This window comes from Salvelinus namaycush, chromosome 30 (genome assembly GCF_016432855.1).
Source record: "Salvelinus namaycush isolate Seneca chromosome 30, SaNama_1.0, whole genome shotgun sequence".
In the NCBI taxonomy this organism is placed as follows: Eukaryota; Metazoa; Chordata; class Actinopteri; order Salmoniformes; family Salmonidae; genus Salvelinus; species Salvelinus namaycush.
Window position 1 is genome coordinate 10,365,744 of NC_052336.1, and position 27,808 is coordinate 10,393,551.

At 47.3% G+C, this 27,808-nt stretch overlaps 2 protein-coding genes across 5 annotated transcripts in view; one reads left to right on the forward strand and one right to left on the reverse strand.

The window, feature by feature from the left end:
- The first annotated feature begins 11,019 nt into the window (after positions 1-11,019).
- On the forward strand, positions 11,020-18,777 carry LOC120024862 (bromodomain-containing protein 7-like). Of its 4 annotated transcripts, none has more exons than XM_038969194.1 (17): positions 11,020-11,147; positions 11,647-11,846; positions 12,168-12,276; positions 12,450-12,507; positions 13,022-13,166; positions 13,351-13,461; positions 13,804-13,976; positions 14,832-14,958; positions 15,114-15,189; positions 15,390-15,497; positions 15,877-16,012; positions 16,349-16,451; positions 16,541-16,600; positions 17,288-17,381; positions 17,685-17,825; positions 18,205-18,345; positions 18,605-18,777. In XM_038969194.1, exons 1-17 carry the CDS (start codon positions 11,105-11,107, stop codon positions 18,664-18,666), a joined length of 1,887 nt encoding a protein of 628 aa, XP_038825122.1. In that variant the 5' UTR covers positions 11,020-11,104; the 3' UTR covers positions 18,667-18,777. The 4 variants fall into 4 exon arrangements, with proteins under 4 accessions (XP_038825122.1, XP_038825119.1, XP_038825120.1 ...); XM_038969191.1 differs by having other exon boundaries at positions 11,647-11,792; XM_038969192.1 differs by having other exon boundaries at positions 11,647-11,696; positions 18,605-18,666.
- Positions 18,778-18,854: 77 nt separating this feature from the next.
- The window catches only part of LOC120024860 (adenylate cyclase type 2-like), an 80,703-nt gene continuing 71,749 nt past the window's right edge, over positions 18,855-27,808 (reverse strand). Inside the window, exons 17-26 of the mRNA XM_038969190.1 lie at positions 26,874-27,011; positions 26,539-26,643; positions 26,078-26,262; positions 25,677-25,791; positions 25,424-25,582; positions 22,420-22,566; positions 22,200-22,307; positions 21,895-22,009; positions 20,557-20,681; positions 18,855-20,406 (exon numbers count right to left, since the gene is read on the reverse strand). Of these exons, the coding sequence (XP_038825118.1) occupies positions 20,260-20,406; positions 20,557-20,681; positions 21,895-22,009; positions 22,200-22,307; positions 22,420-22,566; positions 25,424-25,582; positions 25,677-25,791; positions 26,078-26,262; positions 26,539-26,643; positions 26,874-27,011 (1,344 nt within the window). The 3' untranslated portion in view covers positions 18,855-20,259. The remainder of the gene's footprint in view (positions 20,407-20,556; positions 20,682-21,894; positions 22,010-22,199; positions 22,308-22,419; positions 22,567-25,423; positions 25,583-25,676; positions 25,792-26,077; positions 26,263-26,538; positions 26,644-26,873; positions 27,012-27,808) is intronic.

The following is a 27,808-nucleotide window of genomic DNA, read 5'->3' on the forward strand; positions in this document are numbered from 1 at the left end:
TTCAAGGGACACCGAGTACTGGACAGTGATTCTCTCTCCCCAAGGCTTGTGAGGGATAGAGAGTGACAACACAGGCAGATAATAGTCGAGACTATTGATAAAGAAGCTGCGACACTGCTCCTCCTTTAGGCTTCTGTATCAGAACTCACCAGACAGTGACAGTATTAAGCCTGAGCTGAACAAGAGTGATGGGTTTTAAATCAACTGACATGATTTATTTCACTGCTTAAAACGGTTATCCTTAAGGGCAAAAGAAAAATGGTATTTGCTTGCATGGGCCAGGCAGTGATAACGCTAAACTGTTTTGCTGTACATATAGAATACAACTAAAATCCTCAATGATCAACTTTGAAATGTAAAAATATGATCACTTCACAAAAATGTAGAGGCGTTGATATCCAGATAAATTATAATTTGTTGAGGATTGTTTTGATAGCCATACATGATTATACATAGATGATTATACAAATTATACATTCATCAGAGCCTCAGAATCTCCTTTCCATCTGAAAGGAAGGTATGGCCGGAATGGCCGATTCTGTTTCTTTTCGTTTCCACCAATTCTGAATATGAGAAACTGGATTCTCGGCCCCCATCCTCTGCCTCTTCATAAAACCTGGAATGTGCTTCAAAGAATGCACACTATCTTCCCTCCATGAATAAAACATCTGTCATTCATCGGCCTGCAAAATATGTGGCGATTTAACAGAGCATAACAGCTCTGAAGGGGATAGAGGAGGCAAAGCAGAAGCCTGTGCAGTGTCCTAATAATAAGCCATGTACAAGTGTTAGCTTAGGCTATCTCTCCCTTTGGACAGTTCACAGTTTGCTGGTCTTGGGACCAGGCCAGGGCAAGTAAAACTCCTATTTGTGATCCATAATGACAATAGGAGTTATTACATGAAATAAAAACAATTCAGTGTTTCAAAGTAGGTTCAAGTTAGAGTATTATTATCTATCGGCATCCACACAAAGACAGTCCGACAGAGAACTAAATGTCAGGTTGTGCGCTTCTGGTAAGAAGTCAGGTGCAGGAGAGCGGAGAGTTGTGATCAGGCGCACACTTTAATTGGCAGAAGTAACAACAGACGGACGCAACTGCGTCAAAAAACCTCCAGCCAAATGGCAAAAGTGCAAAGCGCGACAACAGTCACAATAATGCATAAGGTAAACAATTAAACACACTCGGGTTCAACACGGTACCCGGGGAAAAACCAGCCTGGCACGTAACACGAAACATGTAACAAAACAGTTCCACACAAAGACATGGGGGAAACAGAGGGAATATATATGTAGTATAATTAGGGAATGTGTAACGATCTTCGTTGGGAGAAAGAGAGGAGGACCAATGCGCAGCGTGGTAAGTGTTCATGATGAATCTTTAATAGAACAAACTGAACACTGAGATACAAAACAATAAAGTGAACTACTGAAAACCGAAACAGTTCCGTGTGGAACACACAGACACGGAAGACAACCACCCACGAAACCCAGGTGTAAAAAGGCTACCTAAGTATGATTCTCAATCAGAGACAACTAACGACACCTGCCTCTGATTGAGAATCATACCAGGCCAAACGAAAAAACCAACATAGAAACACAAACATAGATAACCCACCCAACTCACGCCCTGACCATACTAAAACAAAGAAATAATAAAAGAACTAAGGTCAGAGCGTGACAGAATGTAAACCAGGTGTGCGGGGAAACAAGACAAAACAAATGGAACAATGACAAGTGGAACAATGACAAGTGGAGCGACGATGGCTAGAAGACCGGTGAGGTCGACCGCCGAACGCCACCCAAACAAGGAGAGGAGCCGACTTCGGCGGAAGTCATGATAGTACCCCCCCCTTGACGCGCGGCTCCAGCATCTCCAGCGACACCAGCCTCGGGGACGACCCGGAGGGCGAGGCGCAGGGCAATCCGGCCGGAGATGGTGGAACTCCCGCAGCATTGAAGGGTCCAACACGTCCTCCACCGGAAGCCAGCACCTCTCCTCCGGACCGTACCCCTCCCACTCCACGAGGTATTGAAGGCCCCTTGCCCAATGCCTCGAATCCATGATGGACCAAACGTAGTACGCCGGGGCCCCTTCGATGTCCAGAGGGGGCAGAGGACCCTCCCGTACCTCAGACTCCTGGAGCGGACCAACCACCACCGGTCTAAGGAGAGACACATGGAACGAGGGGTTAATTCAGTAATCGGGGAGAAGCTGTAACCTGAGAAGCTGTAACACACCTCGTTCACTCTCTTCAGGACGTTAAATGGCCACACAAACCGCGGACCCAGGTTCCGGCAGGGCAGGGGCAGGTTTCGGGTCGAGAGCCAGACCCGGTCCCCCGGTGTGAATACCGGGGCCTCACTGCGGTGACGGTCCGCGCTGTTTTTTTGGCGCAGCACGGCCCGCTGGAGGTGAGCATGGGCGGCCTCCCATGTCTCCTCCGCACGCCTGAACCAGTCGTCCACCGCAGGAGCCTCGGTCTGACTCTGATGCCACGGCGCCAGAACCGGCTGTTACCCCAATACGCACTGGAAAGGGGAGAGGTTAGTGGAGGAGTGGCGGAGCGAGTTCTGCTCCATCTCTGCCCAGGGCACGAAGCGGCCCACTATAAGACCGCAGAAACCACAATAAGACCGCAGAAACCTGCCCACATCCTGGTTCACTCTCTCCACCTGCCCATTACTCTCGGGGTGAAAACCTGAGGTAAGGCTGATCGAGACCCCCAGACCCTCCATGAACGCCCTCCAAACTCTCGAAGTGAACTGGGGACCTCGATCAGACACTATATCCTCAGGCACCCCGTAGTGCCGGAAGACGTGTGTAAACAAGGCCTCCGCAGTCTGTAGGGCCGTAGGGAGACCGGGCAGAGGGAGGAGATGACAGGACTTAGAGAAATTATCCACAACGACCAGGAACGTGGTGTTTCCCTGTGAGAGAGGAAGATAGGTCAGAAAATCCACTGACAGGTGTGACCAAGGCCGTTGTGGAACGGGTAAGGGATGTAGCTTACCTCTGGGCAGGTGTCTAGGAGCCTTACACTGGGCGAACACCGAGCAGGAGGAAACATAAACCCTCACGTCCTTTGCCAAGGTAGGCCACCAGTACTTCCCACTCAGACAGCGCACCGTCCGACCGATCCCCGGATGACCAGAGGAGGGTGACGTGTGGGCCCAATAGATCAACTGGTCACGGACAGTAGACGGAACCTACAGACGCCCGACGGGACACTGGAGGGGAGCGGGCTCTGTACGTAACGCCTGCTCAATGTCCGCGTCCAGCTCCCATATGACCAGCGTCACCAGGCAGGAGGCCTGGAGTATGGGAGTCTGATCCATGGGCCTCTCCTCTGTGTCATACAGCCGGGACAGTGCGTCTGCCTTCACATTTTGGGAACCTGGTCTGTAGGACAGGGTGAACACAAAACGGGTAAAAAACATGGCCCACCTTGCCTGACGAGGATTCAGTCTCCTCGCTGCCCGGATGTACTCCAGGTTGCGGTGGTCAGTCCAGATAAGAAAAGGGTGTTTAGCCCCCTCAAGCCAATGTCTCCAAGCCTTCAAACCCTTAACCACAGCCAACAGCTCCCGGTCCTCCACATCATAGTTCCGCTCCACCGGGCTGAACTTCTTCGAGAAGAAGGCACAGGGGCGAAACTTTGGTGGCGTGCCCGAGCGCTGAGAGAGCACGGATCCTATCCCAGCCTCGGACGCATCCACCTCCACTATGAACGCCAACGAGGGATCCGGATGGGCCAGCACGGGAGCTGAGGTAAACAGAGCCCTTAGGTGCCCAAAATCCCTGTTCGCCTCAGCCGACCACTGCAAACATACAGGACGCCCCTTCAGCAGTGAGGTAATGGGAGCCGCCACCTGGCCAAAACCACGGAATAATCTCCGGTAGTAATTGGCAAACCCTAGAAACCGCTGCACCTCCTTTACTGTGGTGGGGGTCGGCCAATTATGCACGGCTGAAATGCGGTCACTCTCCATCTCCACCCCTGAGGTGGAAATGCGATACCCTAGGAAGGAGACGGCCTGCTGAAAGAACCGGCATTTCTCAGCCTTGACGTACAGGTCATGCTCCAACAGTCGTCCAAGCACCCTGCGCACCAGGGACACATGCTCGGCGCGTGTAGCGGAGTATATCAGAATGTCATCGATATATACCACTACACCCTGCCCGTGCAGGTCCCTGAAAATCTTGTCTACAAAGGATTGGAAGACTGATGGAGCATTCATCAACCCGTACGGCATGACGAGGTACTCATAATGCCCTGAGGTGGTACTGAACGCCGTCTTCCACTTGTCTCCCTCCCGGATACGCACCAGGTTGTAAGCGCTCCTAAGATCCAGTTTAGTGAAGATGCGCACCCACTGCATTGACTCAATCGCCGTGGCGATGAGAGGTAGCGGGCAACTGTACCTCACCGTGATTTGATTTAGACCTCGATAGTCAATACACGGGCGCAGACCTCCCTCCTTCTTCACAAAAAAGAAACTCGAGGAGGCGGGTGAAGTGAAGGACCGAATGTACCCCTGACGCAGGGATTCAGAGACATATGTCTCCATAGCCGCCGTCTCCGCTTGCGACAGGGGATACACGTGACTCCTGGGAAGTGCGGCGTCTACCAGGAGATTTATCGCACAATAAATCCAAATCGTAATATTCAGGGGGGATGCGCACGGTGGAGACCTGGTCTGGATTTTCCACCGTGGTAGCACCAATGGAAACCCCTACACACCTCCCCGAGCACTCCCGCGACCACCCCGTGAGAGCCCTCTGTTGCCATGAAATAGTGGGGTCATGACGAGCTAAGCAGGGAAGGCCTAGTACCACGGGAAACGCAGGAGAGTCAATGAGGAAGAGACTGATTCTCTCCTCGTGACCCCCCTGCGTCACCATGCCCAGGGAGATGGTGGCTTCCCTAATAAACCCGGACCCTAATGGTCGACTATCCAGAGCGTGTACCGGGAAGGGTCTAACCACAGGAACAATGGGGATCCCTAAACTAAGGGCGAATGCTCTGTCGATAAAATTCCCAGCTGCGCCTGAATCGATGAGCTCCTTATTCTGGAAATGCGGGGAAAACTCGGGGAAAAAAACATGCACAAACAGGTGGACAACAGAGGGCTCTGGATGAGAGTGGTGCAAACTCACCTGGGGTGACGCCAGAGAGCCCTGCCTGCTGCCTCGACTCCCAGAGGCACCAACCCGGCACCGACCATCAGTGTGCCCTCTGCGGCCACAGATGGTGCACGTGAAGGCCCCTCCTCCGGCCTCCCTGAGCGCAGCCCCTCCCAGCTCCATAGGCACCGGAGCGGGGGTGCTGGAAGCTAGAACCGACAGAGCCCTCTCTGGATGTCCGCGGGTGACCAGCAGGTTATCCAACCGAATGGACAGATCCACCAGCTGGTCAAAGGTGATGGAGGCATCCCTGCAGGCCAATTCCCGACGGACATCCTCGCGCAGGCTGCATCGGCAGTGGTCGATGAGGGCCCTGTCGTTCCAACCTGCTCCGGTGGCCAAGGTCCGAAATTCCAGGGCGAACTCCTGGGCGCTCCTCGTCCCCTGCCTCAGGTGGAAGAGACATTCCCTGCCTTCGGGTGAACTCCTCGAAGTGGTCCAACGCCGCATCTCCTTTTCCCCACACAGCGTTTTCCCACTCCAGAGCTCTCCCCGAGAGGCACGAGACGAGGGCGGACACCCTCTCCCTTCCCGAGGGAGCCGGGTGAACATTTACATTTAAGTCATTTAGCAGACGCTCTTATCCAGAGCGACTTACAAGTTGGTGCATTCACCTTATGATATCCAGTGGAACAACCACTTTACAATAGTGCATCTAATTCTTTTAAGGGGGGGGGGGGGGGTTAGAAGGATTACTTTATCCTATCCTAGGTATTCCTTAAAGAGGTGGTGTTTCAGTTGTTTCCGGAAGGTGGTGATTGACTCCGCTGACCTGGCGTCGTGGGGGAGTTTGTTCCACCATTGGGGTGCCAGAGCAGCGAACAGTTTTGACTGGGCTGAGCGGGAGCTGTACTTCCTCAGAGGTAGGGAGGCGAGCAGGCCAGAGGTGGATGAACGCAGTGCCCTTGTTTGGGTGTAGGGCCTGATCAGAGCCTGAAGGTACGGAGGTGCCGTTCCCCTCACAGCTCCGTAGGCAAGCACCATGGTCTTGTAGCGGATGCGAGCTTCAACTGGAAGCCAGTGGAGAGAGCGGAGGAGCGGGGTGACGTGAGAGAACCTGGGAAGGTTGAACACCAGACGGGCTGCGGCGTTCTGGATGAGTTGTAGGGGTTTAATGGCACAGGCAGGGAGCCCAGCCAACAGCGAGTTGCAGTAGTCCAGACGGGAGATGACAAGTGCCTGGATTAGGACCTGCGCCGCTTCCTGTGTGAGGCAGGGTCGTACTCTGCGAATGTTGTAGAGCATGAACCTACAGGAACGGGTCACCGCCTTGATGTTAGTTGAGAACGACAGCGTGTTGTCCAGGATCACGCCAAGGTTCTTAGCACTCTGGGAGGAGGACACAATGGAGTTGTCAACCGTGATGGCGAGATCATGGAACGGGCAGTCCTTCCCCGGGAGGAAGAGCAGCTCCGTCTTGCCGAGGTTCAGCTTGAGGTGGTGATCCGTCATCCACACTGATATGTCTGCCAGACATGCAGAGATGCGATTCGCCACCTGGTTATCAGAAGGGGGAAAGGAGAAGATTAATTGTGTGTCGTCTGCATAGCAATGATAGGAGAGACCATGTGAGGATATGACAGAGCCAAGTGACTTGGTGTATAGCGAGAATAGGAGAGGGCCTAGAACAGAGCCCTGGGGGACACCAGTGGTGAGAGCACGTGGTGCGGAGACAGATTCTCGCCACGCCACCTGGTAGGAGCGACCTGTCAGGTAGGACGTAATCCAAGCGTGGGCCGCGCCGGAGATGCCCAACTCGGAGAGGGTGGAGAGGAGGATCTGATGGTTCACTGTATCAAAGGCAGCCGATAGGTCTAGAAGGATGAGAGCAGAGGAGAGAGAGTTAGCTTTAGCAGTGCGGAGCGCCTCCGTGACACAGAGAAGAGCAGTCTCAGTTGAATGACTAGTCTTGAAACCTGACTGATTTGGATCAAGAAGGTCATTCTGAGAGAGATAGCAGGAGAGCTGGCCAAGGACGGCACGTTCAAGAGTTTTGGAGAGAAAAGAAAGAAGGGATACTGGTCTGTAGTTGTTGACATCGGAGGGATCGAGTGTAGGTTTTTTCAGCAGGGGTGCAACTCTCGCTCTCTTGAAGGCGGAAGGGACGTAGCCAGCGGTCAAGGATGAGTTGATGAGCGAGGTGAGGTAAGGGAGAAGGTCTCCGGAAATGGCCTGGAGAAGAGAGGAGGGGATAGGGTCAAGCGGGCAGGTTGTTGGGCGGCCGGCCGTCACAAGACGCGAGATTTCATCTGGAGAGAGAGGGGAGAAAGAGGTCAAAGCACAGGGTAGGGCAGTGTGAGCAGAACCAGCGGTGTCGTTTGACTTAGCAAACGAGGATCGGATGTCGTCGACCTTCTTTTCAAAATGGTTGACGAAGTCATCTGCAGAGAGGGAGGAGGAGGGGGGGAGGGGGAGGAGGATTCAGGAGGGAGGAGAAGGTGGCAAAGAGCTTCCTAGGGTTAGAGGCAGATGCTTGGAATTTAGAGTGGTAGAAAGTGGCTTTAGCAGCAGAGACAGAAGAGGAGAATGTAGAGAGGAGGGAGTGAAAGGATGCCAGGTCCGCAGGGAGGCGAGTTTTCCTCCATTTCCGCTCGGCTGCCCGGAGCCCTGTTCTGTGAGCTCGCAATGAGTCGTCGAGCCACGGAGCAGGAGGGGAGGACCGAGCCGGCCTGGAGGATAGGGGACATAGAGAGTTAAAGGATGCAGAAAGGGAGGAGAGGAGGGTTGAGGAGGCAGAATCAGGAGATAGGTTGGAGAAGGTTTGAGCAGAGGGAAGAGATGATAGGATGGAAGAGGAGAGAGTAGCGGGGGAGAGAGAGCGAAGGTTGGGACGGCGCGATACCATCCGAGTAGGGGCAGTGTGGGAAGTGTTGGATGAGAGCGAGAGGGAAAAGGATACAAGGTAGTGGTCGGAGACTTGGAGGGGAGTTGCAATGAGATTAGTGGAAGAACAGCATCTAGTAAAGATGAGGTCAAGCGTATTGCCTGCCTTGTGAGTAGGGGGGGAAGGTGAGAGGGTGAGGTCAAAAGAGGAGAGGAGTGGAAAGAAGGAGGCAGAGAGGAATGAGTCAAAGGTAGACGTGGGGAGGTTAAAGTCACCCAGTACTGTGAGAGGTGAGCCATCCTCAGGAAAGGAACTTATCAAGGCGTCAAGCTCATTGATGAACTCTCCAAGGGAACCTGGGGGGCGATAAATGATAAGGATGTTAAGCTTGAAAGGGCTGATAACTGTGACAGCATGGAATTCAAAGGAGGCGATAGACAGATGGGTCAGGGGAGAAAGAGAGAATGTCCACTTGGGAGAGATGAGGATCCCAGTGCCACCACCCCGCTGACCAGAGGCTCTCGGGGTGTGCGAGAACACGTGGGCAGACGAGGAGAGAGCAGTAGGAGTAGCAGTGTTATCTGTGGTAATCCATGTTTCCGTCAGTGCCAAGAAGTCGATGGACTGGAGGGAAGCATAGGCTGAGATGAACTCTGCCTTGTTGGCCGCAGATCGGCAGTTCCAGAGGCTGCCGGAGACCTGGAACTCCACGTGGGTCGTGCGCGCTGGGACCACCAGGTTAGAGTGGCGGCGGCCACGCGGTGTGAAGCGTTTGTATGGTCTGTGCAGAGAGGAGAGAAGAGGGATAGACAGACACATAGTTGACAGGCTACAGAAGAGGCTACGCTAATGCAAAGGAGATTGGAATGACAAGTGGACTACACGTCTCAAATGTTCAGAAAGTTAAGCTTACGTTGCAAAAAATCTTATTGACTAAAATGATAGTGCTGCTGGCTGGTGGAGTAGGCTAGCTAGCAGTGGCTGCGTTGTTGACTTAGTTTGAAAGTGTAGCTGGCTAGGTAGCCTCGGTAACTGGCTAGGTAACCTTGACAATTACTCTAACTACACAATTATCTTGGATACAAAGACAGCAAAGACAACTATGTAGCCAGCTAACACTACACTAATCAAGTCGTTCCGTTGTAATGTAATAGTTTCTACAGTGCTGCAATTCGGTAGACGGTAGACGTTGGCTAGCTGCTAGCTGCTGGCTAGCTAGCAGTGTTGACTAGGACGAAAATAGCTGACTAGCTAACCTCGGTAATTACGATAATACTCTAAACTACACAATTATCTTTGATACAAAGACGGCTATGTAGCTAGCTAAGATCAGACAAGTCAAACCGTTGTACTGTAATGAAATGTAATACTACCTGCGGAGCGAAATGCGACCACTCGCTCCACCAGTGCTGCTATTCGGTAGACGGTAGACGTTGGCTAGCTGCTAGCTGCTGGCTAGCTAGCAGTGTTGACTAGGACGAAAATAGCTGACTAGCTAACCTCGGTAATTACGATAATACTCCAAACTACACAATTATCTTTGATACAAAGACGGCTATGTAGCTAGCTAAGATCAGACAAGTCAAACCGTTGTACTGTAATGAATTGTAATACTACCTGCGGAGCGAAATGCGAAATGCGACCACTCGCTCCAACCCGGAAGTCACCTGAACGGTAGCCAGGTATAGGTCCAGCTATAATAGGAACCCCTGGCACCGTGCTGCCGTCCCATCATACTCCCTGGGAAGGGCGAGACGCATCCCACTAGGACCGGATATAGGGGGGACGGGTAGTGGTAACCCCGGTTGTGCTGGTCGTGGTCCATGGTCTGGACAACGCAATCCATCGTGGCGCCGAGATGTTGCAGCATCGCCGAGTGTTCTCGGACACGCTCCTCGACCCCTCGGACCGGGGTACCTGCTCCTGCTAACTCCATGGGTGGTGTGGAATTCTCCATAGCAACACCCACCCGTAGCACGCGCTCCAGCAGGTATATTTCACTGGTCATCCCCAAAGCAAACACTTCCTTTGGCCGCCTTTCCTTCCAGTTCTCTGCTGCCAATGACTGGAACGAATTGCAAAAATCACTGAAGCTGGAGTCTTATATCTCCCTATCTAACTTTAAGCATCAGCTGTCCGACCAGATTACCGATCACTGTACCTGTACACAGCCAATCTGTAAATAGCACAACCAACTACCTCATCCGCATATTGTTATTTATCCTCTTGCTCTTTTGCACCCCAGTATCTGTACTTGCACATCATCATCTGCACATCTATCACTCCAGTGTTAATGCTAAATTGGAATTATTTCGCCTCTATGGCCTATTTATTGCCTTACCTCCCTACTCTTCTACATTTGCACACACTGTACATATATTTTTATATTGTGTTATTGACTGTACATTTGTTTATGTGTAACTCTGTGTTTTTGTCGCACTGCTTTGCTTTATCTTGGCCAGGTCGCAGTTGTAAATGAGAACTTGTTCTCAACTGGCCTACCTGGTTAAATAAAGGTGAAATAAATAAAAAAAATGAACAAAAATGAACAAATGTACTATAGGCCTACATTGCTTCTGATTCCGCTGTCCAGTTTAGAAGTCTTAGGAAAACCTTGAGACCAATACTGTGTTAATCACACCCCCTACAGGTGACTAAAGTTGATACATTCTTATGTCATTTAAAATATAAATATATATAACCTTTATTTAACTTGGCAAGTCAGTTCACAACAAATTCTTATTTACAATGACGACCTACCCGGCCAAACCCAGATGACGCTAGGCCAATTGTGCGCTGCCCTTTGGAACACCCAATCACGACAGGATGTGATACAGCCTGGGACTATTTCTGACACAATAAAATAAATAAAATAAAAACATACAGTAAAAACATACAACACGGACACTGTTTGTTTGGCTTATCTACAAATAAACATTGCACATGGTTATAAAATAATGTGATTTTACCTCCAGCCGACATGCGGCGCTGCACCAAACAAGCACTCTGCAATCGATTGCTATCCCTTCCAGGAGAGAAAACAAAGAATAACATTGTTGTTAGCTAGCGTAAAGATTCTAACCATATAAATAATGGGCAAGAAGCATAAAAAGCACAAGTCTGAAAAATATGAAGGTAAGACACATTTAGGTCGCCAATGCGCTGTTATTGGTTGAATTGATTGCGCTTTTAAAAGGCTTGCGCTTCGTTTAGGTAACGCATAATCACCCATTTGAATTCACTGCAAGTTAGCTAGCTAACTTATCCAGCTAGCTTAGTCATATGATATGTACCGAGCTCATTAATGTTAGCTAATTGACAGATGTTAAAATATAGCTATCTAATTCGATTATTGCTGTCCGCCTTATCATTTATCCAAATGCATTGAACCAAAGATTGAACTTTGAAATGGCTAGCTAGCTGCTAAGTTATACTAATTTACATATTTTAGCCAGGTAGGGAGGTAACGTTAGCTAACGTTGTTGTTTGCAACATAGCAAGTTAAGTTAGCTAACTAGTTGGATACCTCACAGTTGAGCGACCTGGCTAGCGAACTGTCAGCAGCAACTTGAGTTGGTTACGATCAAATATTTGGGAATATACTTAAAGCTAACCCAATGTGTCCCATCTACAGAGTACGGGGAGAGACCACTTAAATTGGTTCTCAAGGTTGCTGGAAATGAGGTGACGACTGGAAGCTCGAGCTTTGAAAACACATTTGATGAACATCCAGATTTAGAGAAACACAAGGACAAGAAAAAGAAGAAGAAAGGGGATAAGGAAAGGATCGAGTTTGGGAATCCATATTTTCATTACAGCCCATGTTTACCTTTTGTGTACTGTTTTTGAGGGGAATGTCTAGGGGAGACTAGCTGCCATTTCATTCCATGGCATGCCATGGGTGGTGCTAGCTGACTAAACTCCACCTATGTTTAAGTGTCTGATGAACTCCACCAACTGAGTGGAGCAGAGACCATCCTGTTTGGGAATTCAGCTCTGACCACATGGATTTGCCCAAGAGCCCAATACTTAAATGTTGAAGTGGCTTTTGTTTTTCGGAATTCAAAAAGGGGTTTATTTGGCCAATAGACTCTTAGGTGATCTATCAAAAATGATAATTACGTGTCAACAAACATGTTTATATGGTGCATTTAGATGACAAAGAAGAAGAAGGGACAGGACGCTGATACAGACTGGGATGATAGGGAGGCGAGCAGGACCCCTATCCATTCAGATCTGGCATCCTCCTTGAATAAAGTGGAAGGTAACTTACTTGCCAGTTTCTACAATGGCTGCCACTTTTCCATAATCCTTTCTTGGCCATTAATTTCTATTGATATATGAAGTCATTTTAACCATTATTTATCTTTCTTAATCTCTTTTTCTTTACCCACCTCACTCCCTCACACTCTTGTGTGCTTTTTTTCTCATTCTCAGAGAAAGAACTGACCCCACTGCAGGAAGCCTTGAGTCAACTCATCAGACAGCTCCAAAGGTGAAGCTTGTTACTAAGAAATTGTCGTTGAATTGATTAGCAGTCTGTTTCCTCTGGTCTAAACATAACCCGATGACTCTCTATGGTCACTAAAGATCCCATGGCAATTATCGTAAGAGTAGGGGCGCAGCGTTCTAAGGCACTGCATCTCCGTACTAGAGGCGTCACTACAGGCCCTGGTTCGATTCCAGGCTGTATCACAACCAGCCGTGATTGGGAGTCCCGTTGGGCAGCTCACATTTGGCCCAGCGTCGTTAGGGTTTGACCGTCATTGTAAATAAGAATTTGTTCTTAATGACTTGCCTAGTAAAAAAAAACCTGGTGTCCTAGCTAAATTCTCAATCTGGCCACCTAATCATCCCTAGCTTCCAATTGGATCATTCATCCCCCCCTCTCCCCTGTAACTATTCCCTAGGTCGTTGCTGTAAATGAGAATGTGTTCTCAGTCAACTTACCTGGTAAAATAGTTGTTGCATTGAGGCCTAACAAAGCAACAACTGACTTTCTCTTGTAGGAAAGACCCAAGTGCGTTTTTCTCGTTCCCTGTGACTGACCTCATCGCTCCTGGCTACTCCACGATCATCAAGCGGCCCATGGACTTCAGCGCAATGAAGGAGAAAGTCAAGAATGAGTTTTACCAGTCACTAGAGGAGCTCAAGGTACACCTGTCAGCTGCACTACCTTCTTGACAAATAACTTTCAGAATAGCTTTATTTAGTCGTCTGTCATTCTAAAGCAGTGGATTGATTGACAATCAAGCCTGAAGTGTTGATTAAATAGAAAACCAATGTTAAACATATGCAGAGTCCAGTGACTGACTGCAGTGTGTCTCCATTGATACAGGAGGACTTCAGGATCATGTGTGAGAATGCCATGATCTACAACAAGCCAGAGACCATTTACCACAAAGCTGCCAGGAAGCTGCTGCACTCTGGCATGAAGATCCTCCGCCCGGTAAGGGGAGTGCCTCTACAGAAGTAAATTTGACACATACACATGGGATCTTCCCTTGAGAATGGGTTTTGGTCCTGGGTTAGGCTTAATCTGTGTATAGGAAACTGGCCATATGTGTGCCTGGGTGACATAATCACTAGTTGCCACATACGAACAGCAGAGGGCACCATATTCATACCCCTGAATGTTTAGATATGAATTTTCACCACAATGTTTTTTTGTTGTTGATAATTGGGGCCCCAGAACACTAATCACAAGACCCTGAGATTGGAACACGACAGATTGTGGCGTAAATTGCGGTGAAACACTGAGTCAACTCTTGTCTCTCCCGCTGTCCCACAGGAGAGGCTTGAGAGCCTGAGGCAGAGTATTGAGTTCATGGCTGACCTAGAGAACCCAGCCAACCAGTTAAGTAAGACTGGAGAGGTGGGAAACTCAAGCATGGACCAGTGTAAAGATGGCCCCAGCCCCACAGATCCTAGCGAGACTGCCCAGTCTGCACCAAACACTCCCAGGTACCGTGATAACTTTACCCTGCACATGAACACTGACAATATGCTTTTAGTTATTAATTGCTTGGAGAGTCATCATATGGATATTGGTCTCGGACACAATTTACATAAACTAATATATAGACTTCAGATAGGGGTTACGGTGCTTGTTACTAGCTTAGACTGTGAGAAGCTGTTCTCGGCTATTTACCAAACACAGATTCCAACCAGGAAGCAAGCAAGCAGTATTACACACTAATGTTAAGTCATGGATAGTGTCCAAGTGCTGTGGGCTTGTTCTCCCAAGTGTTTGGTGGATCAGTTTTTTCCACAGACTGGCTGGAGGATGAGAGATAATGAAAGGAATGCCTTTGAGCGTGTCAGGTCTTGTGTTCAGTCAGCACTATGCAGCACCTTTCACACCAATCACTCTCTGAAACCTAGGAGTTGTTGTCCTTGTAAACCCCACTGAGGTGTAATGGGTAGAAAATTCTGTTCTTTAAGGTATTTTCTTAACTGCATTGTTGGTTAAGGGCTTGTAAGTAAGCATTTCACTAAGGTCTACACCTGTTGTATTTGGAGCGTGTGACAAATACATTTTTATTTGAAATGCTTTTGCATGAGGACTTTGATTTGATTGAAAGTATACTGGCAGCATATTCATTGGGAACATGTACTGTAGCTATAGCATGAAATGTATTCTCTATTAGATTTAGATGTTATGACTGTTTCAAAATGTATTGTAATCACTAATGGCTGCCAGCAAAATAAATTCCTATTTTCTGCTGATCCTTTTTTGGTATTGAACAATGAAACCCTAGGAATCAGTTAAGTTCAGTCTCCTACTCCTCTATACTCTGTGTTCTCCAATACTTCCAGGAAAGACAACGACTCCAAAGACAAAGTGTCCAAGGTCGTCAGTCAGGCAGAGAAGGAGCTTGAGGAGATCCGCAAGCTCATTGACGATTCAGGAGGCAAACTGTCCAACAGAGGGCTGGAGAGTGAGGTGAGAGCTACAGGCTATGGAATTGGCTTAAACTGTTTAGGCCAACCAAGCTCTCTTACCCCATCTACAATAAAGGAAATGTATGGTCTAATTTAGTGAACATATTTATGTTCCCTAATGTAATAATAGAACTATTGTTTTATTTGGTTATGTAGCTGGACTTTGAGAGGAGAAAGTCTGATGGTTCCACCACACTGGCAATCCTGAACCCAGTTGATCTTGTTGCTGGAGGTGGGTCCAGTCAGTCACGGCCGCAATTAGCTAGTTGCGCTATATCCATTTCTATTTGTGCAACATGGGGAAAACCGGAATCCATGATTGATTCCAACTGTCATCAACTCTATCTTTCTGATGAACCTAACAAGTGTAATAAAATCATCAGCTTTTAATTGTAAATGAGCCTCTTTCTCAATTAACTCTTATCTCTACAGATGTGGGCTACTGCCCTGTGAAGCTGGGCATGATGTCCAACCGGCTGCAGAGTGGCCTCAACACCCTGCAGGGCTTCAAGGAGGACAAGAGGAACATGGTCACACCAGGTTAGCTGAAGGGGCCTTAGTGACAAGGTTTAATAATAAAAAAGCATTTATTTTATCGACTTCCATCATCTCCCAAGAGTGGCTGAATAACCTCTTCTCATCTGAGTGACTGAACCCAGAGCTTGTATAGAAGCACATGTATAAATCCAATGTTCAACCAACATAACTACCAGTCTCAATGTATCCATTTATAAATCCATTCATGGCCAACAATTATTTTTCCATAAGGTCATGTAGCCATGTCAGATTGTGATTCTATAAAAATCTGTTTTTCATAGTCCAATAAATGTATCTCTGAGAGGCTGAGCTCTCAGCCTGTGGTCCTGTATCTCCATCAGTGTTTACGAGCTGTAATGTAACCCAACCTCCGCTCTCGCAGTATCGTACATGAACTATGGTCCGTACACCTCCTACGCACCCGCCTACGACTCGAGCTTCGCCAACATCGGGAAAGAGGACACTGACCTGATCTACTCCTTCTATGGAGAGGAAGCCAGCCTCCAGGGATCTGAGAGGTATGCATGTTGCTCCTCATCCTCCCCCTACATTACGGTGTAATATTATGGTCCAGATCTGACATTTACAAGGGCCTACTTTACAGTAAATCATTCCAAACAAAGCTTTGAGCATTCCAGCATGCTCATAACAGTCCAGATGCCCCTGTATTTCATTGGGTTTGTATATGAGTAGGCATTTTATGGTTCTGTTGGTGTGGATGAGATTCACTGTGGTGGAGGCTAAAACCACATGGTAAACCTGATAAGACCCTACTGCTTCTGAGAGGAGACCAAATGTGACTACCATACACACACACACACACTGATGTAATGTGTCTGTCTTTGTGTCTGCAGCCTCTCGGAGTTCCTGTCCAAATCGGAGGATCACATGTACAAACTGGCAGACAACCTCCTGGACGCGTTGACTAACGGGGAGCACTCCAAAACCCTGAGAGGGGTAGAACCATTAAGCATGGGAATTATATGGCTACAGTTATTTTAACATTTCTTTGAACAATACTAACTTGATGTGTTCTTACCCACCAGACCTGTCCAGATGAGCAAGGGCCAACAGAAACCTCTGAGACTGGAGACAAGGACATGGAGGTAAGTCTCAGATACACTAAACGTGGACAACCTCAGCAGATAAAGGACAGACAGCACACCCTAGGTCAACTACACCCAGCTGAAGTGAACCCCAGCTAACCCGCCCCACCAACAGTGTTGGATAATATTAACAGCTTCTGCACATGCCGTAGCTGTTGTTCCAGCTGTGTCAACATGGCAGGCTCGTTAGCTAGCTGCTATGATCCAACACACAGAAATAACATTTCCCCTTCAAAACACTGCCTCTCTCCACCAGCCCCTTAGACCAGGTCTGTTCACACACTCTCTGTCAGGGATGTGGAAATGTCTGTTTTCTTTCTGCGCCCCCCTTCGTTGGGCGGCTGAATGGCTCCTCAGTCACAGCAGTGTAGAGGCTGGAGGAAAGAAAAGCATCAGGCCTCTCTTAAGCACACAGCAGCTCTATACCTGGCTGTTTGCTGTGCTTGGCCAGTGTCTAGTTTATCCTCATTCCCTGGTTGGATGTTGCTGTGGCTCTTTATTTCATTTGATTTTTATTGGAAAGGGACTGACAGAGGTATTGACTGGAGCTACTAGAAAAGAGCTGGCCTGGCTGATGCCTTTCCTTTCAGCAATGCAATTTCAAAGATTCACTGACTGCAGCACTGGGTGACTTGGAATCCAAACAAAAATGCTTTTACTAACCTAACCCTTCTGTTTTTCCCTCAGGTGGTTGAACCCGAAGCCAGCAAGCAGGCTGTAAGCAGGCTAGCCTCTGTGATCGGCTTGAACTTCCTGAATCCACCGGACCTCCTCTCTGAGGGTAAAGATCAGCGGGGCAAACCCCAACAGCATGCCAGTTAATTCTCAAAAGCTACTGAGAGCCAAAGAGTTACATTTTAAATCCCCTAGGCTTAAACCCTTCCTCAAGGTAATTATTGAGGTGTTTGACTCCTGCAGCCTCCCTGGGCTGTTGTATGGCATGTGCAGTCCCAGTTGAATGAGGTCTATGAAGATAAGATGGAGGATTCAAGAAATAGAACGCATTGTAGATGACCCTGCACAGGTCAATGCAAGCTTACTTTATGATATTTAAGTAACGAGTGTGTATGTCTTTGTGCATCAGAGGCCCAACATTTCCAGCAGAAGTTGGATGAGACTACAAAGCTCCTCCGTGAGCTGCAGGAAGCGCAGAGGGAACGCTTGAGTGTCAAGCAGCCCCTTAAGATCTGCCTGCTAGCCCCAACCACCAAGGAGCTGCAGCTGGGTAACACTTAATTTATTTTATTTTAAAGGAGAATGGAATTCCACTGTCTATTTTATTGGGGGGGGGGCTCTGATTTCAAATGGGTTGGGTTAAATGCAGAAGACATCTCAGTTGAAGTCATTGTTGTGCAGCTGACTAGATATCCCCTTTCCCCTACAAGTCTTTGGTTTGAACCCTGTAAAAATAGTGCAACCAGAAACAGTTATGACTAAACATGGATTTCTGTCAAGCTATTTTCTTTTGACTATCTTAATTCCAATGGAAGAAATGCCTGGGCCATCCATTTCTCAGCTACACCACTACCAGTGATCTTTATTTGGACTCCAACTTTGGCTTGAAGTTGGGCTCTATCATAATTTCACCATTTGTCTCCCTGTAGCTGAGAAGGTGACTGGTAACCTGGCCCAACTGACCAGTCAGGTGGCTCCAGGAGATGTGAGCAGTGTGTATGGGATCAGGAGGGCCATGGGCATCGCTATACCCCTAGATGCAGATGAACCACTCATAGACCTCACCACAGGTAGGCTTAAACCACCCGGCATCTGTTTCCCTGGTTATCATTTAGTTCAGGGGTAGTAAACATTCTAACCATATACTGGTTGATTTTGGGAATGTGTTCAGTGAAGTAGTAGGCCTACGTGCAAAACTGACTTTTTTTAATTGCCCCTGAGGTGGTAAAGTTGTATTGAATGGTGTTGGTGTGTATAAACAATAAATGTTATGGCTACATATGAATTGAAATGTCAAAGCTATTCCCTTATGTCTCATCTTGATTCCAGTGGATGCTGAGCCGATGGATACCGTGCCTGAAGTTCAGCAGATTCCAGTCATCGCAGTATAACGGAATTTCACAGAAACCATCCTCCTGATAACATCCAATCTCTGTTGTAGTGTACAAAAAGGTTATTTGTTTACATTTATTTTAATAAACCTTTTATATTAAGCCATTTGTCATCTACCTTATCCAATCTGTTATTCCTTGTCTTTGTATATCAAGTTGGGATTCAGCCTAACAATTTATCGCAACTGTACAAAATGCAAACTCACATTTATTCCTCAGAAAGCAACATGACAGACATGGACACATTCGTTTGGCAGTCAGATGTCGAGTAAGGCCACAGGACAAGTCAGTTGAGGCACAGAGAAGAATGTATCTTAAAGGTCCAATGCAGACATTTTAAATCATTTATGGGTAACAAGTATGTTACTGTTTTCAATGAAACAAACAGCTTCTAAGCTAAATTTGCTCTTTGCTAGGACTGTCCATGGTCTGATTGGGGAGAGCTGAAAACAAGCTGTTATTGGCCTAGCAGTTTGGAACTCTTTCTTATTGGTCTTAGCTAATTTACTGCCTGGCCAAAACTCCATCCCACCAAACAGGCTGATATTTCAGGTGGTCTTTTAAAAATGGCCTTATCACGGTATTATAACATTAACAGACAGTAGGTTTAGGTACACAAAGAACACCAAATACAATGTTAGTTTGACCAACGATTCCCAAAAAGCATACGCTGCCTGTCTGCAGGTTAATGTTGGCTAGTCAATGCAATCTATAAATTTACAACTATGGCTGAAGTATACTGCACAGCACTGAGTTAGGCTCTCAAGACAATTCTGTTTTGTTTCAGTCAAACTAAACTTTTCATACAGTCACCAGAATGTTTTGTTTTACTCAAATTGATTGTAGTGCATATAGCACTTATTCTTCATCAGCTTATTTGAAAACAGTACACTTCATACCATATAAACTGTCCATTCCACAGAGCGTTGGAGTGCAAGTTTAAACTTCTCTGCTGTCACAGCATGAAGGGAACCCGTGAGCAAAGTCTTGCATCGCAGCTCGTTACAACGTAATTTCGCTTAGTCTACCTTTTTAAGGTCTAGAAAACCATGACAGAGTATGAACAGTACACTTCTGTCACTCCACATGCAGCAGAACTCACTCCATTGTTTTGGTCACCATTTGCTTGATAAACAGCTCAGTTTTAAGAGCGGACTGAATATCTTTTTTTGTGCATCGTGATTCCAGGAATATCAGGTGATAGAATCCAGTATGACGACGACCAGTGCTTGACGTAACCTCCATGTCAATTGAATGCACACGTTGGAACTGGATCTCCAAAACAAGTCAGCTGCAGTAAGAATTTATTTCCAATAAAGAATCTCCAAAAGGGATTCCTGGAAACATGAACAATCTGAAATATAATCTCTAGGACCACAAGGTAATGTCTTCAAGTCTTGTTCTGGTCAGGATCATCGCTGACTGAAGCACTGAGATGGATTATATTTGTGTGCTCCGGTAGGTTTACTCTAAGAATGTTAACTTATGTGCGTTCGTGTAATTAGTCTGTGCTGAATGCTAGACTGTCCTGCGACCGACCCAGCACACGTATAAGCAACCAGGCCCAGAGTCCACACACACACAGTAGTGTGCTCAGCTCAGGCCCATTCCCTGCTGCTTGCTCATGTCCGTACACACAAAGAAGGTTGTCAGCTCGCCTTTTCCCTTGACGTTGATGAGGCCTCGGCATTCGCAGGAGTAGCCCAGCTTCTGGAGCACGTCCGACGTCTCCTCTGTGACCTGGAGCAGAAACAGACACGAAGCAAGGAACAAGACACATTACTATGCTGAATGCATGCAGCCATGGTTTTTGTGTGGTTATAGTTCATCTCTCCAGCCAGACTAGCAATGACAATACTGTATGACTGACAAGACTAGGTTGTACTGAACCTGAATCTTGCCCAGCTCTCCAGTGCTCTCCATCCTACTGGCCACGTTGACAGTGTTGCCCCAGATGTCATACTGAGGTTTTCTGGCTCCAATCACCCCAGCAATGACAGGCCCATGGTTAATGCCTGTGAAAAGCAGGCAGACAGTGACACATAACAAGATACCTGCTGGGAATAAACCAGTCAAATACTGTAGGGAAAGGGGGATACCTAGTCAGTTGTACAACTGAATGCCTTCAACTGAAATAGGTCTTCTGCATTTAACCCAACCCCTCAATCAGAGAGGTGCGGGGGGGCTGCCTTAATCGACATCCACGTCTTGGGCGCCCGGGGAACAGTGGGCTAACTGCCTTGCTCAGGGGCAGATTTCTACCTTGTCAGCTCAGGGATTCGATCCAACAAACTTTCGGTTACTGGCCCAGCGCTCTAACTGATGACACAGAAAATAATTGGATATAAATATATTCACTAACAGGGTCTAACAAGTACCATCAGCTTGTGTGGCTGAGTCAACTACAGGGAGTCAAAACCATTTTACATTTCCATTTTAGTCATTTAGCAGAAGCTTTTATCCAGAGCGACTTATAGGAGCAATTGGGGTACCTCAACGGCACATCGACAGATGTTTCCCTTAGTCAGCTAGGGAAGTCGAACCAGCCACCTTTTGGTTTCTGGCCCAACGCTCTTAGCCGCTATGCTACCTGCCACTGCTGCCAGTTGTTCAGCCAGACCATTTGTTCATGTTGGAATCTCGGCCTTTTAATAAAAAAATGTCTTCCAGGGAGAATTATGTGAACATCATTTGTTATTTAGATTTTTCTTGGGACACAGATGTGAAAAAATCCTTTGACGCACCAGTCCTTTGATTTTTTAAAATTGTATTTCATGCCAGCTTTTTGTGTTTATGTATTAAAACCCTAATGTGTGCTTTTATCTCTCGAGTATTATAAATGTTTTCCTAAAGCCTGGGGGATCTGCTCAGAATAAGCTGTCTGAGAACTATGTCACAACAGTACACAGGGAGACCAGCGGTATTATGGAAAGCCAATGTTAGCTATTGTGGACAGTTGGAAAGAATGTCCTCCTACGTGGTTAGATAGACAGAGTATCGCAGGGCCAGGAGTGTTTTGTTCTATAACTAGAGCTCACAATTTCTCCTGACCAGGTTAGGTGCAGGTGTTCAGGAAAAACTCTTAGCACTAGAATAACAACCAATGAAACCCTAATAAAGATGGATAGAACCAGACACATTGCAGACGTTATGGGAAGTTAATGTATATGGTACTAGTTAATGAATATAGTTCATATATGCCCAGGCCAGTGCCCAAGCTTTACTCACCCACACGTAGCCTAAAACTGTTGAAGGAGTGTCTGTTGATGCCGTCCAGCTTGCCAATGAGGGCAATGGCAAACTCTACCATGTTCCCTATCTGTGCCTGCTGCCTATCTCGATCCTGAAACACAGTTCATCATAAATTCCACACACAGGACACTACTACTGACATACACAACTTTATCTATACTGCGTTGTTAACCAAGTTTGATGGTAAAGTTCTGTAGTATAGAAAATCAAAGGTATGCACAGTTGCATGCTGTGTAACCCCTCCCCTTCCATGTGACCTGGGTCAAATAGTTAGTAGCTACCTGGTTATTCTCCTGTCCTGGGGTGCCACTCAGCCCAGCGGCCGCCATATAAGTGCTTCCGATGGTCTTGATCTTCTCAACTCCACTGAACTTGGGCTTGGACAGCAGCTGTGTGTGGGTAAACAAGTGGATGTGTGAGCCAGGGTTAACTGTGTACTTATTTATATTACAGGGACACGTGTAATTTGAGTTAATTGATGGCTGCCAGCGGTTCTCTGACCTCATCAAAATCTGCTATGATCTCATTGAGGAGCCTCAGACACTCCAGACCTTCCTTGTTGATGTCACACTCCGTGTAGAACTCTTTGAAGTCCGGTACCGAGGCAAACATCACACACACACAGTCATATGACTTGTAGTACAGATCCTGAGGAGGAAGGAGGGGTACAACTTAAGAGGCAATGCCATGTAGTAACACTAAGCAGAAGAACATAGACATACACTTCACAACAGAGATATAAGGAAGTTTCAGGTTCACACAAGAAATATTAGGAGACATTAGAGCACAGAGCCACATCTTTGAGAGAAAGCCAATTCAGAATGCTGAGAGGGACAGACACCACAACAGTTCCTCCAGTGCCAGACGGATGCTGAGAGGGACAGACACCACAACAGTTCCTCCAATGCCAGACGTTCCTAACTGTTTTCACTGTGTTGACATCTGGCAAGGAAATGCCCAGTGATTAGGCTGTACAAGAGGAGCCAATGTTAAACAGGGCCTCTAAAACCCATTCTCTGGGAGAAAGGGAGACCATCGAAGTCCCATGCTTCTGCTCCTAGATGTCAAATCTCTGAGGAAAACTCCAAAGCATATTAATACTCATTTTTTTCCCCCTCATGCTTTTTGTTGTGTTGTTTGTTTGATTTGACAATGTGCCATCCATTGGGATTACTATTGTCAGGTATATGCAGTGTTCAAGCTAAGCTGATGAGCACTCATCTTTAACAGCAGAAGCAGCTACAGTACAGTACTTCTCAGGCTGTAACCTACATGTCAAACACAAATAGCTGTTCTGTTGTGTTTGTGCTTCCAGAAAACATGTCTTTAAGACCTTAGTCAAAATGTGTCAGAGTGTCCATGGTGATTTAGAGGTAACACATAACCCTGTGACTGGGCTGTGGAGAGTCGGAGTGAGGGAGACATCATAGAGGAGGGGATGTCCATGGCCTTCAGCGGTAGAGGTAAAAGTAGGCCAAGCTCTGAATTTCTGCAAGTTTGTCATATCTTATGAAGTAAGACAAAAATATATTAGAGTATTTTCCATCTTGTTTAGAATAAACATTGTAAATTTCTTTGAACTAAAATTACACCATTTTGATTAAGTGACTCTGCTTATCAGTGGTTTGTCTAGTATGTTTATGTCTGTATCATGTGGACTATTTGAGAGTGGCTGAGAGTAGGGGCAGCAGGAGTTGAGGATGTTGAATGTGGACTATTTGAGAGTGGCTGAGAGTAGGGGCAGCAGGAGTTGAGGACGTTGATGTGGACTATTTGAGAGTGGCTGAGAGTAGGGGCAGCAGGAGTTGAGGACGTTGATGTGGACTATTTGAGAGTGACTGTGAGTAGGGGCAGCAGGAGTTGAGGACGTTGATGTGGACTATTTGAGAGTGGCTGAGAGTAGGGGCAGCAGGAGTTGAGGACGTTGATGTGGACTATTTGAGAGTGACTGTGAGTAGGGGCAGCAGGAGTTGAGGACGTTGATGTGGACTATTTGAGAGCGACTGAGTAGGGGCAGCAGGAGTTGAGGACGTTGATGTGGACTTTTTGAGAATGACTGAGTAGGGGCAGCAGGAGTTGAGGACGTTGATGTGGACTATTTGAGAGTGGCTGAGAGTAGGGGTAGTAGGAGTTGAGGACGTTGATGTGGACTATTTGAGAGTGGCTGAGAGTAGGGGTAGTAGGAGTTGAGGACGTTGATGTGGACTATTTGAGAGTGGCTGAGAGTAGGGGCAGCAGGAGTTGAGGACGTTGATGTGGACTATTTGAGAGTGGCTGAGAGTAGGGGCAGCAGGAGTTGAGGACGTTGATGTGGACTATTTGAGAGTGACTGAGAGTAGGGGCAGCAGGAGTTGAGGACGTTGATGTGGACTATTTGAGAGTGACTGTGAGTAGGGGCAGCAGGAGTTGAGGACGTTGATGTGGACTATTTGAGAGTGACTGTGAGTAGGGGTAGTAGGAGTTGAGGATGTTGATGTGGACTATTTGAGAGTGACTGTGAGTAGGGGTAGTAGGAGTTGAGGACGTTGATGTGGACTATTTGAGAGTGACTGTGAGTAGGGGTAGTAGGAGTTGAGGACGTTGATGTGGACTATTTGAGAGTGACTGTGAGTAGGGGTAGTAGGAGTTGAGGACGTTGATGTGGACTATTTGAGAGTGACTGTGAGTAGGGGTAGTAGGAGTTGAGGACGTTGATGTGGACTATTTGAGAGTGACTGTGAGTAGGGGTAGTAGGAGTTGAGGACGTTGATGTGGACTATTTGAGAGTGACTGAGTAGGGGTAGTAGGAGTTGAGGACGTTGATGTGGACTATTTGAGAATGACTGTGAGTAGGGGTAGTAGAAGTTGAGGACGTTGATGTGGACTATTTGAGAGTGACTGTGAGTAGGGGTAGTAGGAGTTGAGGACGTTGATGTGGACTATTTGAGAGTGACTGTGAGTAGGGGTAGTAGGAGTTGAGGACGTTGATGTGGACTATTTGAGAGTGACTGTGAGTAGGGGTAGTAGGAGTTGAGGACGTTGATGTGGACTATTTGAGAGTGACTGTGAGTAGGGGTAGTAGGAGTTGAGGATGTTGCTGTAAGAATGCAGTGGCTCTGTCTCTACCATGCTGACACAAAGATGACATCACAAAATCACAATTCCGATGAAGGGGCTGATTCATGGAGCTGTGGGTTGGTAGGTGGAGTCAGGCAGGCACTGATATACGGTACAATGATCCATAGAAGTGGGACCGTCCTTACCCTGGGGTTTCCATCCCTTAACCACTAACCACACTACTGGAAATCGTAATAAACCATTTACGGGTAAATCCAATCAATTCCACTACTAAGTGTTTCCCACTAAGCTTTAGTGAGTGCAGGCCAGTGGAGATGGGAGCCCAGTGCAGATAGGAGGAGGAGGAGGAGGAGGGGAGGATGAGTTGGACTCAGTCGACTACCAGTCATCCATCCTGGACTCCTACCTTGTACTTCTCAGTAAGTAAAGTGTTTGTGAGGAATCCCACCTCGTTCTTTTTATTCTCCCCGACAAACAGCGCAGCCACATGGGCCGGCAGCACGTTCTCCAGGAGCAGGCGGTTCAGGTTCTCCCTGGTCTCGATCTCATCCTGCTCCGTACGGTTCTTGTTCTTCAGAAGGAAGTCCTGGCGGAAGCATGACTCATTCTACAGGACAGAAGTGATGTGGTCATTTAGTAGTAAAAGGAAAGGGGTAGGTGAAGAGAGGGCCAACAAAGAAGAGAAAGGAACATGTCCTGACCTGTTGTGAGATGATGAGCATGGTGACCAGGAACAAGGTGATGTAAATGCAGCTCATCACCTCAGGGTGTTTGACCAGCCCCAAAGCTCTCAGGATGGTCCCAGAGTCCTCAGTTCTGGAACACAGAGCTCAGGGGTTAGAGGTAATCTAAAGTAAAGCTCAGTATAAACCAGGCTGGATATAGTACCAGGTGTTTTATGCACAGTACAGAACAGGGTTGGGGTCAATTCAGTATTCAATTCAGTAAGTGGATTGAAATTCAATTAATGAATTGAAACAACCTTCATAGAAAACAAATGCGCAATTTTCAGAAATGACTTAATTATATATACATGTTTTATTTCTTCCTGAATTGAAAAGTAATCTACCCCAGGCCTGGTGCACAACACATGCTATAGTACTTGTTTTCATTGAGTTGGTTGTAAAGCATGCGTCCATAGCAGCTGAAGAGACCAGCCTTGGCGCTGAGGATGATGATGTAGTAGGCTGTGGAGGCCAGGGTGAGGAAGACCACTTTGAGCTCAAAGCTCACCCTCAGGAACACTCCACAAGCTATGAGAGCCAGGATACAGCTGAACACAGAGTACTGAGAGAGAAATAGAGACAGAGAGATAGAGAGAAAGAGAGGGAGAGTGAGGAGACGATGAAAACCATCAATGGAAAGTGCCAGTTCTTCATTTCGATGTTTATTATTTGTAATTTATTATTTTTATGTGAAATGGCTGAGTATATATTTGCAAACAACAATAAAAACACTGAAATTGAAAGCATCATTTCATAACTGTGTGTTGCAAGCGTGCCGTGCTCTATCAGCTGAGCTACAGAAGACCTGTTAGTGAGGGATATTGTAGGCATCACTCACCGGCAGGTAGAACAGGCTGCCTGGATGCTGCTCACTGGAGTTGTCAGATCGAATCAGATCAGGGTTACCATTGATATCACACGGTGACTTCGTCTGGATGAAGCACTAGAGGGAACAAGATTTGATTGACAGTCAACCGCTAAGTGGGTCTGACTGAAAACAAAAAGGCTGTGAAGCATGTGTTATTGGCATGTCTGTTGATGACTTGATGTTCTTCTTACAATAAGAAGCTAATGCTCTTGTTGCTATTAAAGGTTTATGTAATTGCATGTACACGTGATGGCATTCTGTTGTCTGTTTAATCAGTGAGAGAGTGAGTTGTTGCGTTAACTTACCAGGTTGAAGACTGCTAGGATGATGATGACCGCAGTGGTGATAGTGACCAGAGGGAGGCGCACACATGGCCTCTTGACCACTGCCTCGGACACAGCAGGCAGCCACTGGCAGGACGACAACTTCTCCGGAAACAACCGCTGAGGGATGGGAGGAGCGAAGCATCCAAAAAATGTGATCATATTACTCCAGTGCTAGCCTCCCTACACTGGCTTCCTGTTAAGGCAAGGGCTGATTTCAAGGTTTTACTGCTAACCTACAAAGCATTACATGGGCTTGCTCCTACCTATCTTTCCGATTTGGTCCTGCCGTACATACCTACACGTACGCTACGGTACCTCTAGTGGTGTGGGGGCTGTGCTTTGGAAAACTGGGTGGGGTTATATCCTGCCTGTTTGGCCCTGTCCGGGGGTATCATCGGATGGGGCCACAGTGTCTCCTGACCCCTCCAGTCTCAGCCTCCAGTATTTATGCTGCAGTAGTTTATGTGTCGGGGGGCTAGGGTCAGTCTGTTATATCTGGAGTACTTCTCCTGTCTTATCCAGTGTCCTGTGTGAATTTAAGTATGCTCTCTCTAATTCTCTCTTTCTCTCTCTCGGAGGACATGAGCCCTAGGACCATGCCTCAGGACTACCTGGCATGATGACTCCTTGCTGTCCCAGTCCACCTGGCCGTGCTGCTGCTCCAGTTTCAACTGTTCTGCCTGCGGCTATGGAACCCTGACCTGTTCACCGGACGTGCTACCTGTCCCAGACCTGCTGTTTTCAACTCTCTAGAGACAGCAGGAGCGGTAGAGATACTCTTAATGATCGGCTATGAAAAGCCAACTGACATTTACTCCTGAGGTGCTGACTTGCTGCACCCTCGATAACTACTGTGATTATTATTATTTGACCATGCTGGTCATTTATGAACATTTGAACATCTTAGCCATGTT

What these genes read in the sequence shown, in the direction of transcription:
- LOC120024862 (XM_038969194.1), top strand. Translation starts at nt 11,105, where the DNA reads ATGGGCAAGAAGCATAAAAAGCACAAGTCTGAAAAATATGAAG. An exon ending in ACTCCAAAACCCTGAGAGGG is followed by an intron (nt 16,452 to 16,540) that starts GTAGAACCATTA and finishes CTTACCCACCAG; the next exon opens with ACCTGTCCAGATGAGCAAGG. An exon ending in CACCAAGGAGCTGCAGCTGG is followed by an intron (nt 17,826 to 18,204) that starts GTAACACTTAAT and finishes GTCTCCCTGTAG; the next exon opens with CTGAGAAGGTGACTGGTAAC.